The 14,888-nt window shown below is 36.2% G+C and overlaps 1 protein-coding gene across 2 annotated transcripts in view; it reads right to left on the reverse strand.

Annotated features, from left to right (window-relative positions):
* Nucleotides 1-13,281, reverse strand: part of LOC114289847 (histone-lysine N-methyltransferase, H3 lysine-9 specific SUVH4) — a 34,051-nt gene extending 20,770 nt beyond the window's left edge. Inside the window, exons 1-7 of one of the 2 annotated variants that reach the window (XM_028233672.2) lie at nt 12,937-13,281; nt 12,105-12,697; nt 10,472-10,543; nt 6,149-6,217; nt 5,824-5,892; nt 1,596-1,650; nt 1,336-1,442 (exon numbers count right to left, since the gene is read on the reverse strand). In XM_028233672.2, coding sequence (XP_028089473.1) covers nt 1,336-1,442; nt 1,596-1,650; nt 5,824-5,892; nt 6,149-6,217; nt 10,472-10,543; nt 12,105-12,674 — 942 coding nt within the window. In that variant the 5' untranslated portion in view covers nt 12,675-12,697; nt 12,937-13,281. Of the gene's footprint in view, nt 1-1,335; nt 1,443-1,595; nt 1,651-5,823; nt 5,893-6,148; nt 6,245-10,471; nt 10,544-12,104; nt 12,698-12,936 lie in introns of both variants that reach the window. The other variant, XM_028233666.2, reaches the window with a different exon arrangement.
* Nucleotides 13,282-14,888: the final 1,607 nt, after the last annotated feature.

Here is a 14,888-nt window from a genome sequence, read left to right on the forward strand (position 1 = left end):
CAACCGAGCAATAGGTAAGCAGATGGTCTACTGTTTCCGCATCCCCACAGCACATGCAGCACCAATTAACTAAAATATGACGACGACGAATCAAGTTATCAATAGTCAGAATACGCCCTAAAACCGCTGTCTACACAAAAAAAGCAACTTTAAGCGGACAGCCCACTACCCAAACACTCTTCCATAGAAATGGAGCACCATCCCCGCCCACAAGCAAATGATAAAAAGAGGACACCAAGAAAATCCCTTTGGACTTCGAGCATACCCACCCCAAGGTATCCTCCCCTTCCCCCCCAAATCGAAGGCCATACAAAAAACCCAACAAATCCACCAGTTGCCCTAACTCCCAATCCTGCACCTCACATCACAGCGCAAGCCAACATTCCAAACTACCACTTGCCCTTACACATGCACATAAAACGCCACCATCACCTCCCCATCAACAACAATATGAGAAATCAAAGGAAACCTTGCCGCCAGAGTTTCTGCTCCACACCACCTATCCTTCCAAAACCTGACCCGAACCCCCACCCCAACCTAAAAACAAACCCTCTTCCAAAACTCCTCCCGACCTAACCATATCCCCTTCCACAAACTTCACCCATGTGACTGCCGCACCTCACCTGTACACCACTCTCCCCATCCCAAATGCTAGAGCACCCATGTGAGTATTATGTAGAATATTTGGTGGTTTTTTGGGGGGTCCCTAGCATTGCTCTTATAACATCAGCAACAAAACCACAGGGGATTTAGAAAATAAGATTATACCATGCGAAATAAACAACCAAAACACGGTCTGCTGTAACTAAAAGATATAATTGTTAATACACGTCCATCAGCCCTGATGTAGAGCACTTCTAAACAGGGCACTGACAGCATCAAGCTGGTACAGAAGATGAAACGTATGAAACAAACAATCTCAAGAAATTTAAGCATTGACCAAAACTAAAATTAGAATTTCAAGACTAAACTGCTATTCCATCACAGTTGATTTTCAATTCAAAACCAAATAATTGTAACAAAGACCAACTACATCACTCTAAGATCTGAGGATCCAGTGGATTACCTAAAATAAGACAAAACAAAATCATTCAGTTACTTATTCAGCCAACCAACACATTTCTTAAGCTTCAGATGAATATCCTGACCACAACCTTGAACTTCTATTATTCTCATAATTTGACAAAGATAACTAATAACAGATGATATATACAGAAAACTATAAACTCAAGCAAAGTTTAAAATTCTGAGCTCCACAGAACATAAAAATTTAAGAACAAAATAAACCATTCAAGACCCAATGGTAGTTTCATTCACTTCTTCATAATGCATCACCTTGCTAGCACTTTTCCCAATGCAATCAATTCCATTCAGCCAGTGGTTGTGGAAACCAACAACCACCATCTCAGCCCGTGAAAAGAACTGATGCCCAACATCAATACCTACCATCATAAGAGCAAGATCAACATCAATGCCTGAATTCAAATTATTCAAACTTATCTTAAACTAAATTAATCCTAATGATGGACACCCCAGTCAACAGCAAAACTAAACCCAAAATGTGACTGAAAACAATATAAGTACACGCTACGAACCTGGAATGGAGCCAAATCTTTTACTTGGATACAGTACAGTATTGGTCTCCATCATCTGCCACAATTTTTTTTTTATGGACAGTCATTATTATTTTACATCAGAGCAATGCATAAGCAAACCTAAATATCATCAACCTCTAGAAATACACCATAGCCAATATCATTCATGATTAACACCAGAAAAAGAACATGATAATGCTGTCAATCTGCTTACTAACATATTCAGTTATCACATAAACCCAAAATCCGAAGACATATATGGCTGTCAAAATAAATAAATAAATAACTGAAGGAAATGTTGCTTCTAAAAAACTCATCAATAGTCCAGTGACATGTTGACAGATTTCCCTACTTAACAAATAGACTTCAGAAAAACTCAAAGACAAACTTGGACTAAAAAAGAATACAGCGAAAATTTATGCATGAATGTCAACGAGGTAAAATAACTCTTCAATACAAAACAAAGGCCTCAATTAAAAACAAAAATAAAAATTATTTAAATTAAGTAATAGACACTATTGTAGTGCTTACTAAATACCTCATGCGTAGGATATCAACTGAATTCGCACTTGGGAACAAAAAAAAAAAAAAGTACTTTGTGAGTCGTTTGGGCTTACTGTAATCCTTGTGTCTTGATGATTAGTTCCATAAAATCACTTTCTATAAATGGTCAATTCAGACAGAGATGATCTAAAATATAACCCCCGTAAATTTGGTGTGTTAAAATCCACCTACTCTCCACCTACTTCACCCACTTAAACCTACTCCACTAAACCTAACCCACTACACCACTACCACCTCCACTTCACCTACTCCTTACCTACTACACACTCACCCTCTTCTATATATAGGAATCATGAATAATTGTAATAGATATCAATATATCAATCAATAATAATACATACAATTTATTCTCTCTCTTTCTCTATACATTATTTCTTACATGGTATCAGAGCTGGTTTAAAACCTAGTATTTTCGCTTCCCCGGCGGGCGGCAACCTCACCTTAGCCGCCCGCCGGACCTCAACCTATTCCGCTGATAAAATCAACAAAGATTTGTGCAACTGTAGTCATGTGTGAGGCTGATGGAGAAGAATTCTTCACCTCATATGACGAGACAGTCTGGAACTGGAAACACTGCAACATTCTGCTCTGGAATTCTGCAGCAGCTAGATTATAGCTTGGTTGAGTGCCAAGCTTTGGTTCTTCCACCCACTCTTGAACTTGCCCAGCAAAGTGTGAAGGTTCATGCTTGTGTTGGAGGGACTAGTGTGCGCGAAGATCAGCGCATTCTCTCCAGTGGGGTTCATGTTGTTGTTGGTACTCCTGGTCGTGTGTTTGACATGTTGCGGAGACAATCACTTCGCCCTGTTTTCATCAAAATGTTTGTCTTGGATGAAGCTGATGAAATGCTGTCACGAGGTTTTTAAAAATCAGATCTATGATATTTTCCAGTTGCTGCCACCCAAAATCCAGGTTGGGGTGTTCTCAGTTGCTGCCACCCAAAATCCAGGTTGGGGTGTTCTCTGCCACAATGCCACCAGAGGCTCTTGAAATCACCAGGAAATTCATGAATAAGCCTGGAAAGAGAAAAAGCTCATGCTAGGATTTGCGAAGTGATTCGCTGCAGGATTTTTGGCTTTGGATGAAACCCTTACCATACTCCACTCATTCTCTCCAACTGTTCTAACTTTTTATTTTTATTATTATTATTATTATAATCAATGCACTCATGTTCCCCACTAACAGTGTCCACTTTTGACCCAAACCATTTTCAATCCATCATTTCTCCTTCACCTTTTGCACCCCACTCACCGACTCTCTCTCCACTTTATCACATGGGTTTGTCCCTCTCTCTCCTCCATTTGATTTCAAAAATCACATATTTTTATTTATTTTTTCCAAGTCACTTTTCCTCTTTTTTAAATACCCCACTTTATTTTGAAACAATCGCACTGATGTTTTTCATATAATCCATCTATAAATATTTTTTATCTATTTTCTTTCTCCCTTGTTTTCTTTCATTTTATTTTTATTTTTTCAACAAAACACTCCCAAAAAAAAAAAAAAAAAACAACAACAACAACAACATTTTACAAACTTGTCATTTCTTCATGCCGGGGATCAACCCCGATCAGCATTTTACACCATAAAAAAAAATAAAATAAAATAAAAAAAATAAAAATAAAAAAAAAACACAAAACAAAACAAAACAAAACACAACCAACACAAATCGGAACAGTGGGATTTTTCTTCTCGCCTATTCTGCCGGTCTTTTCTTCTTGCCGCCGTCTTGGGCGGCCCTTGCCGGTGTTGCCTCCGTGTTTCCCACTCCACTGGGCATGATCACTACTCTCTGCTCCTCCACTGCAGCATATGGCGGCCCTCCAAATCGGAACATAAAACTGGCCTTCCGCTTCAGCTCCTTGTTTTCCGCCTTTAGCACACTTATCTCTGCTCGCGCATCCTTATACATGCGTTGGAGCAGAGCCAGTTGGGCGTTTAACTGCTGCACCTCATTTGTCCTACTCTGCAGCCGGTTCGACAAATTTGTAACCGCAGTCATGGTTTCCACACATGACTTCAAGGTATACTGATTGGCCTCCACATCCGACTGCAACGCCATTTTTTGCTCCACCGACCGCATCGGAAAGTTCAACGGAGCAAAACCAGAGGTGTTTGGTTGAGGTTCACGGGCCACCGCACCTGTTATCTCTCCTGTTGACTCGTTGAGGTCGGGAAAGAGAGTGAGCAGACCACGGGAAGATGAGGCCATGTTCTGGGTAGCTGAACGGGAAGAAGAGGCCATGTTTTTTGGGTTGCTGAGTGTTTCCGAGAAGGGTTGGATACAGAGTATTTACAGATTGTTTCAGAATGACAAGTTCAGAGGTTTCAGTCTGGTTTGGTTTCCTCCGCCTCCGCATTGGTTTATATTGACACTGACGACGCGGCCGACACGCCGCTCTGTCGCTCACGTGCCTCGCCGCGTCTCCAGCTCACCTTTTGATGGCTCGACGCTTTCTGTCGGGCACGACTTTTGATGAAGTAGACGCGCCTTTTGAGGGCGCAACTTTTGATAGCACGCCTTTTCATGGCACATCGTTTGATAAAGTGGGCACGCCTTTTGATGGCACGCCTTTTGAAAGATTGGGCACACCTTTTGAGGGTGCGACTTTATAAGGGTCCGACAAGACTCTGTAAACTGTCCCGACATTGATTCCGGTTAGCTCCTTCATGGGTCCGACAAGACTCTGTAAACTGTCCCGACATTGATTCCGGTTAGCTCCTTCATGGGTCCGACAAGACTCTGTAAACTGTCCCGACATTGATTCCGGTTAGCTCCTTTATGGGTCCGACAAGACTCTGTAAACTGTCCCGACATTGATTCCGGTTAGTTTCTACAAGGGTCCGACAAGACTTTGTAAACTGTCCCGACATTGATTCCGGTTAGTTTCTACAAGGGTCCAACAAGACTCCGTAAACTGTCACAACAAATGTCACAGCATTGTCTGCTACAACGGTCCGACATGACCCCATAAACTGTCTTCTACATCGGTCTGGCACCACCATACAGTGTCCTCTACAACGTTATGACACCACCATACAGTGCCATCACCAAAGGTCTGACACGACCATACAGTGTCTCCTATCTTTTTTTTATTTTTATGTATTTTCTTGTTTTGTTACTATCTCCAAACTCAAGTTGGTTAGTTCCTATCCCTCTTGAGTTTGCGGGGGGCTGTTAAAATCCACCTACTCTCCACCTACTTCACCCACTTAAACCTACTCCACTAAACCTAACCCACTACACCACTACCACCTCCACTTCACCTACTCCTTACCTACTACACACTCACCCTCTTCTATATATAGGAATCATGAATAATTGTAATAGATATCAATATATCAATCAATAATAATACATACAATTTATTCTCTCTCTTTCTCTATACATTATTTCTTACATGGTGTCATATCATGGTGATGATTCATGCCCATATTTATTTTTTGACTCCATAATTATTTAGTTATTTCTACACCAACATAGCCAAAATGAGAATTTTCAACATCCACGTGGGATTGAATGCAACACGCTTAAACATCAAGCAGTGAAATCTGTGACCTAGAGACAAATAACCAAGTTGTAATTACACAATGCACTGTGTTTAAAAAGGAGCACCAACAGCATAATGCCATAATTGTATTTAGCCCATCAAAATTGACTTGCCTTAGTTATTGCCTTCAGATCAGGTCGTTTTGAACCAAGTTTTGTATCATCTTCAGGCACATTCCCTTTCTGCACAATTTTATACATTAATATAAAAATGCACAGAGATATGATCTAAAATATAACCAAAACAAGAATTCTTAACATCCACATGAGACTTGATTATGCAACATGCTTAGGCATTGAGCAGTGAAATCTGTGACCTAGAGACAAATAACCAAGCTGTAAGAACATCAATGGAGAATTACACAATGCACTTTGCTTAAAAAGGAGCACCAACAGAACAATGCCAGAATTGTATTTAGCCCATCAAAGATTGACTTGCCTTAGTTATTGCCTTCAGATCAGGTCGTTTTGAACCACGTTTCATATCATCTTTAGGCGCATTCCCTTTCTGCACAATTTTATACATTGACATAATCTATGAACAATAAAAGGATTAATAATCAGAAATCAGCATCTCATTTGGTTTCATAGTTGCCTGTGAGTTGACATGGCAAAATAGAACAAACAAATGTCAAAATAATCTGCATTTCAAAAATGTTACGCAACTTTAATAAAACCTGAAGTGTACATGAGCGAGTAGTCAGAGTCAAAGGCCAATAAATACAGAAAAGTGAACAATTTCAGCACCTAAGCTTTGATTATGCATATGGTGGAGAGAATGGTGGTGGTGTTAGTCATAGAATTAAAGTAGGATGGAACAAGTGGAGAAATGCTTCCTATTTATTGTGCGATAGATACATAACTATAAAACTCAATGAAAATTTCTACACAACGGCTATAAGACCACAGGGCTTTATCGTTTAGAATGTAAGGAAAATAAGAAACATTTTCATATTGAGTGTGGTTGGGATGCGATTATGCAAAATGTGCAAATGCTTAGATGGATGTATTGTAAAACGAATAAATTTAATAGGAATAAACAAATTAGTGAAATGGTACAAGTAGCATTTATAAGTGATACAATCAAAGAAAATCGATTAAATGGTTTATTCATGTATAACGAAGATCACTAACTACACTAATAAAGAAGAGTGGTATGGTCTGGTCCACATTAAAAGTAATGCTAGGGATTGATGGAAACCAAAATTACCACAGGAGAGGTAGTAAGGAAAGACATATTAGCACATCATTTAATTGGTATGCTGGCTTTAGATCGAGCAAAAGTAGAATGGAAAGACATAATTCATGTAGCCAACCTCAAATAATTGGAACAAAGCTTTGCTGAGTTGAATTTCAAAAAAAATTAAAAGAAGATGCTCTTAAGGAAATTTCCAGTCTCCAAACATGGCAGGATTCAAATTACCCTAACAAATTTTGTCATTATGTAATGTAGGTTGCCCAAAAATTTAGGAATTAATTAATACACATTATTGTTCTTTTTATCGGTAAGAAACACTGTTGTAGTCTTGTAGATTTCTTATCATGGCTTGAACATGTCACCTGTATTAACAAAAGAAAAAGACTTCACTCCAAATCCGTTTGGCTTAGTCTTGAAATTAGTTTTCAAAAGAGTTTTGAAAACTCAAAACCTGTTTTGTTATGAGTTTTCAAAAGTAGTTTTTGAGTTGTATATTTTTAAAATAGTTTTTAGAAAATTGAATTCAAAACTTGCTTGGTTATGGGTTTTCAAAACTCAATTTTGAGTTTTTTTGGGTCTGTGTTTTTTTGGGTCTTGTGTTTTTTTGTCTTGTAGTCAACTTTTTTACAATATTATAGTCAAATTTATTTATTTATTTCATATACATAATCTAACTATGCTTTTTAGATGCATCTAATCTAATCTATACGGCAGAGTTTTACTGTGATTTATTATTTTTTATGAGTGGTTTAGAAATTTTAACACTTCTTTTCTAGTTTTATATCTACTCAAGCTACATACATTTAAAAAGTTTCACATCTATGAAAAACTTTTATAAAATTACTGAATAATGACAAATATACAAACAAAAAAAATCACCCAGTTTAAAAAAGTAATACAAGTTTAATGATTTATGTATTTATTAAATTTGTTTTGGTTTCTTCACATTTTGTTTACTATTTAAGTACATGTAGATCATATACATCTAAAACATAAAAAATTATTTGGCGAATACTTGAAAACCAAACAAACAAGTTTTGAATTTTGGGTTTTGGAAAACGGATTTGAAATATATGTTGTGAAAACCCAAAACCAAACAAGTTTTGGGTTTTAGGTTTTGGAAAATGGATTTGAAAATTGAACCAAACGGGCTCTTTGTGTCTTCCCCTTATCAGGGTGTAACTATTTTGAGAAACAAGATGCAGATATGCTTGCAAAAAGTCAAAAGTGGTATGTGCTTCTTATCACTCAAAAAGTTTATCCACAACTTTCAAGGGCTGCACCATGGAGATCATTAATTCTTGTGTGCAGTGTCTTTTACTTATTGTATTTTAGGCAGGAGTTGTCACGTCTTGTCATGATAAATTATGATTTGATGAAAATCTTTAAATCCCAAGAAATATAGTTCACCAAACACTCTTATTACATGAATTCTTAGTGACTTGTTCAACAAGACAGGAATAGGTAGTCAATAGTGATTGTCGGCACATGATTTAATATAACTAATTTTCCTAGTTAATGTCAAATAGCAAAACAAGATTAGCATGGCCCTAAAAGGTTGAAGCCAGGGCTTGTCAAAATAGATTTATTTAACAAGTAAGTAGCCTTATAGCTTAGCAAGTCACATGTTCTTTAGGCAATACCAAAAAATCTCAAGCTACAGTCAATCATTGGATACCACTTAGGTGTTTGTTTTGCATGTGCTACATCATTTTGTTTGGGTCGCATCCATTGTTGTCAAATCAAGATATGAATCGTGGACCGTTTTTTAATTTTTCTGAATTGCGTATCATATCATGTATCATAAGATACTTTAATACCTTTAGAAATAGGTAGAAATATAAAATAAAATAAAAAAACAAATATCTTATGAGAATAAAACACTAAACAATGTATAATTCTGTCAATTGCAAAAGCAAAGTGTCTTAAATTAAATATATACATACAGCAATATATATTATCTTCACAAGGCATAAATTAATAATGCAAGATTCCTAAACCATACAATAGATATGTCAAAAAGGTCAAGAAATAAACTAAAAAGTACCATTCTCATCTCAAAAATAGTTTTTTTTAATAAGTTAATAAAATTTTTCGACAATACTAATTTATATAAAATAATTTGAATTTTTTTTTTCAAATTTGCTAAAGAAATTTAAGTATTTATGTAAAATACGTATCACATTATGTGTCGTGTATCGTATATCACATCATGTATCGTTTATGTATCATAAGATACATTTAATTTAAGATACGTAATAATCTTTCTGAAAGGTATCGAATCTATGGTTATCAGAACCCCGATCCAAGTCTTATGATCCTACAATCTTACGATCCATTTGGGTACAATCGATCCGGATCGTTCAAAAAATTCTTTATAGGTAGGATCTTTCGATCCTGGTAATGGGATTTATAGGATTGTGGAATCCTAATCCGGTCCTATCCGATCTAATTTACAAGCCTTATTTTGTATTATACGATATTATTTATTGCAAATTTTATGTTTGTTACCAATTTATGTGGTCAAAATAAATAATAAAAATTAAGTAGTATTGAATCAAATAGGCTAAAAAAAACAAATTAAGAAAAAACATTTAAATATTGTGGTAATTTAAGAAAACGAACTAATCGAAAAAATAAACTTAACTTTAGTGAAGTCTAAGGAAGGCAAGATGATTGCAACTTTATCCTAATTTTTAGAAAGACTATTTTTGTGACTCGAATCCGCTCCACCATGAATGCTAACAACAAACCTTATCATTTAGTTAAGCCGCTCATTTGAGTTCTCAATTTATTTTGATTTCCAATTTTGTTAAATATTTTTTCTTCACTTTTTATGTATTATTGTAAATTGTAAAGTATTTTGTTATAAAATTATTCTTATTCACTTTCTTTTTTGATGAAATACAAAATTTTTACCATTGAGTTTTCTATTGTATAATATTATATTATATGTACATTTTACATGGAGTATTATATTTTTCACAATATCTTCACTTCTTTTTAATAGAATATAGGCTCATTTTGTGTATGTTTTTTAAGAAATGTTTATTTAAATTAAATTATTACGTAAGTTGTCTTTTTTGGTTTCCGATTCTATGATTCTATCTTGTAAACACCTCCAACGATCCAATGTAAGATCCTGATTTTAACAACCTTGATCGAATCGTAAGATTTGTATCGTGTGAATCATAAAATACTGACAACACTGGTCACCTCACCTCTCTACCACATCACTTCAACCCCAACCCACATTTCATATTTTTTCGTAAAAAGTCAAAAAGTATACTAATCTACCACTTCCCAAACAACCCCCTTTAATTTGATGGCCAATCATAAAGTCAAATAATTGGAATTGCCATCTCAGCGAGGGAGACTACTAATTAGAAAATCCAAAATCCAATAAAATGACTTATTAAGGAACAAGAACCAAAGCAAGCGAAATCTAATAAAGAGATACAAATCAGTCAAGAAGATAATTAGCTGGAATAACAAATCACATTATCCAAATAACCACCTATACAAACCCCGCCAACAACAAATAGAAAATAAGTAGCCGCTAACCTTAGAATTTGAACCTTTTGTTGTTTTTCGATCAGCTTCTGCTCTTCTACACCTCTTTTCCTCTTCAAGCAACTGTAAGCGAAAAAAATTTAAAAATATCATAAACTCTTGAGTCATGGTTGTTAAAATACAGTTCCAGATCTTACGATTCATTTGGGCAAAATCAATCTGGATCATGTGAAAAGTCTATGGCTGATAAGGATCTTTCGATCCTGATAAATAAATCTTGTTGGATTGTTGAATCCTGATCCGTATCCAATCCAATTTTTAAGGCTTCTTTTGCAAGTTATCAAAAGTTAAGAAGGTGCCAATGGGGTGTACAAGGGATAAATCTATGATTTTACCTTTGCGGAGCAAAAGCACGTGCAACTCCTAATCAAGAACATGATCATCCCATTGAACATAATCTCTTGTCTGAATTAACTCACGCAAAACGATGACTATTGTCTATTGCTATATGTCTCTATCTACAAAAGTTGAGCATCTGAACTTGCACTTGATAATTTATTATGACATAAAAAATAAAAACATTTTTGATAGACTTGACATCAAAACCTTACACGATGTATTACTCAATAAATTTGATTAAGTCATTAGCTAGAAAATCATCCTCCATCCTACTACATAGTTTGGTTCTGGCAAGTTTCATAGTCTATGTTACATGGACTCTTCAAAATAAATCAAGTACCCGTGTCGGACACCCGACACTCGGACAAGGGTATGGGATATGTGTCGGATACTTTTCAACGGATACTTCTTATATAATTGTATATAACACTATTATTATATGTACATATTGTTTTATAATCGCTATAAATGCCATTTTGACACTATAAGTTAAATATAATACCATTTTATCTCACATATTAGATTAAAAATATAAAAATATGACATTTTTTTGCCGAGTCCGCGTATCCTTAAATTTATGATTTGATGAGTCCGACCTCTAGATACATACCCGCACCCGACACCCGTACCCGAGTCCATGTAACATAGTTCATAGTTGAAAATGCATGTTCCAGTCTGTAGTTGAACCAAGTAAAATTAACACAATAATCAATCTATAAACAGTAGGATAATTTGTTTCAGCAAGCGATATCAAATTTCATAAACTCGTTTTCAAAGCAAAGCTAATATCTGATAAATCCCGACTAGAACTATTATTAAAATTATCATATAAAATCTTAAAATTATCTTGCTAATTAATTACTAGTATAATATGGGAATTTTTCAAAATTTTGGGGTGCCTCCGCCCCTACAACACTTAGGGCATCTCCAATCCTAACCCCTGACCCCATATCAAATATAAATTTGAGTAAAAATGCTTTAAAAAAAAATTCACCCCTCCTTCACACAAATTCATACCAAAATAAGTTTTACTCAAATTTTGACCCGAATCAAGGGACCCTTATTTTAACTCAATTTTCAGAAGGCACTCCAATTTGGGGTGATAAAATAAAACAGATATCTACATTTACAATTGTGCCATATACCAAGCTTAATACTCAAATTTGAGTTTGGGCATTGGACAAGTGTAAATGAAATGAAGCTGCCTGTTACTCAGAATTTGAGTAAGGGCAGGAGATGACCTTAGAGATCCATGATTTTGGGCGAATGAGAAGAGAAAACAAACCTGGATAAAGTGAAGGTAGTGCTTGTTAAAAGTCCTCAAAGTCTCGGTAACGAGGGCATATGCACTTTTCTCAACCCCAACCCCAATCCCGGTCCCGGTCCCAGTCTCGGTCTGAGTCTGAGTCTCTGCAACCTCTGTGAACGCAGCCCCCCGACTGCCCTCGGCATTAGCACTGTAGTACTTGATCTCAGGCTTGACTTTGTTAGCCTCAGAAGAAGCATGGTGGTTATCATCAAGCACAAGAAGAGGACTTACACTCACTTTTTTTCTCTCGTACACTCTGGTTTTCTTCCGACTGACTTTCTCTTCAACATGTTTCAACGACTCTTGCTCGTCACGAAGGCGAAGAAGAGCTTTCTCAGTCTTAATCTTTTGTATCCTAGCACTGGCCCTTCTCTTTAACGCTGGGGAATTGTTGACGCTAACTTCCTCGCATTTTATGCTAATCATATCGCCCTCCTCGGAAACCCTCGAAACCATCAAATCAGCGGAAACAGAAACTCCATTATTGTCTGTACTAGGACTAGTAATACCATTTTCAAATCCGCATTGAAATGACTGGACCACCATTCTTCAACTGCATAAATAAGAATCTGCAGAAACAAGATTTAAAAATTCAATAATCAAATTTCTTGAATGCTGGATTTGGTTATGATTTGAGAAGAGATTTAGAAACGGAAATGAAAAAAAAAATAGATGAAATCAAAATAAAATATATTTATATTTCACCATATTCCACGTATCTTTTTATCTTTTCTTTTCAAATCTATTTCCAAATCTCCAACCAAACTCAGAGAAAGTGCATTTAACTTTGAAATAGCGGAATACCTACCTCTGAAGAGAAAGGAGGGGTTGTGGACTTCGCAATTAGGGTTTCAGATGATGGGCGTCAGAGGCACCGCGCACCTGAAAATGCAAGGGATCGGTAAAGTGCGCAGACGGAGAAAGAGAGACATACGTACATACACACACATACTCCGGGGGGGTGGGGGAAAGACAAAGAATGGGACTACCGAGGCCGGTGAGTGAGTGAGTGAGTGAGGGGGGCCAAAACGACACGCACTCGCTCGTTAAATCAATCGCATTTTTTGCGCTTTGCTCTCTCCTGTGTACCACTCTCACCCAGACCCACCCCATTTTATTTATTTTTTCTTTTTTTTTTTTAAGGTCGAAGTTTGATGCACGCACGGGGTCTGCTTGTTTTTACAATGCTTCGTTTGGGAAGTTATTATTTTAGTAAATTATTTTAATTTTTAGTTATTTTAGTAGGTTAAAATTTTTGTATTTGAGAAGATGATTAAATTTTTTTGTGATTTGATGTGATATTTGTGAGAAAAAAAGTGAAATGATTAGAGCATCTCCAACGGTGTACCAAATGTCTCACCAAATTTGAGTCAAAAAGGGATTATTTCTTTAATTTGATACTTCGCGCTCCAACGGTTCAACATCAAATCTGTTTCATCAAATTTGCGCTGGGCAACCGGTTGGTCGACCGGCCGGTCAACCGGTAACGGCAAATTTTTTTTTTTTTTTTTTTTTTTTTACCGGTTTGAACCTTTTTTTTTGAACTTTTTGAACTTTTGATGGTCGACCGGGTGGTCAACCGGGCGGTCGACCGGGTGGTCGACCACCTAGGCAAAATTTTTTTTTTTTTTTTTTTTTGACTGGTTTCAACCTTTTTGTGAACTGTCTGAACTTTCTCCGGGGCGACCGGTTGGTCAACCGGATGGTCGACCCGTTCGTCTCATCCCAACGGTTAGGAACAGTAATTTGGTGAAGTGCTTCGTCTGCACTCAGTTTGGTACCATTTTTGCTGAATTCTGGATTTGATATCGATTTGGTGAAAACGTTGGAGCTTAAAAAAGTGACTTTTTCACCAAATTTTAAATTTGATGCCAGGTTTGGTTCACCGTTGGAGATGGTCTTGTGAGTTTGATATGATATCAAAAAAGAGTGAGACCCCCTTTCCAAGGGACCCCACGACCCCCTTTGCCTTTTGATTGGTTGAAATTTTTTTTTTTTTTTTTTTTCTCTCCCACTCACCAACCCCACGTGTGTGTGAGGGTGGTGGGGGTGAGAATATAAGGGGGTCCTAATCACAGCTCATATGATATTTTGTCTTATTAGGTATTTTAACCTATTTTGTCTTTTTGTGAATTTTAGCCTAAACTAGGCTATTTTTTTCCTTGCCAAACACCCCCAATATTTTTGTAATTGTAAACCAAATAGGCCCGGTATGATTTTAAGAGTTGTTTAGGATAATTTAAATAAGTATAATTTTTTTTTTTTATGAAATATGAGTTAAATTTAAAATGATGTGATAGAGGGGTGGTGTGATTTAAATAAGACGGTGTGACTTATAAATAGGATAGTAACTTTTTTAGGTTATGACAAATAAAGCCTTAATTAGGGGTAGACGTAAATCGATTGCGACAACGGAACTTTTAATTTATTATTCGTCTATTAAATTGATAGACTAGAGAGAATTAATCCATATTCGTCTGCCAATTCAACAAATGCAGATTGATAGATTGACGGATGGATGCGAATCGATTTAGCAGTTTAAAATTTTATAAATTTTCAACGTAATTTAACTTGTGCACTTCCTCGAAAGAAAAAAATTATATTATAGTCAATGACCTAAAAGAGTATTACAATCACTGTATGTCTCATCTAAAGAAAGAAAATTTGAAATTTTAGAATATTACAATCATTGTATGCCTCATTCACATATTACAATCACAGTTTGCCTCGTCCACACAAAATATTACAATATGTGGTTCT

This window comes from Camellia sinensis, chromosome 1 (assembly GCF_055761805.1).
Source record: "Camellia sinensis isolate YWXY chromosome 1, ASM5576180v1, whole genome shotgun sequence".
Lineage (NCBI taxonomy): Eukaryota > Viridiplantae > Streptophyta > Magnoliopsida > Ericales > Theaceae > Camellia > Camellia sinensis.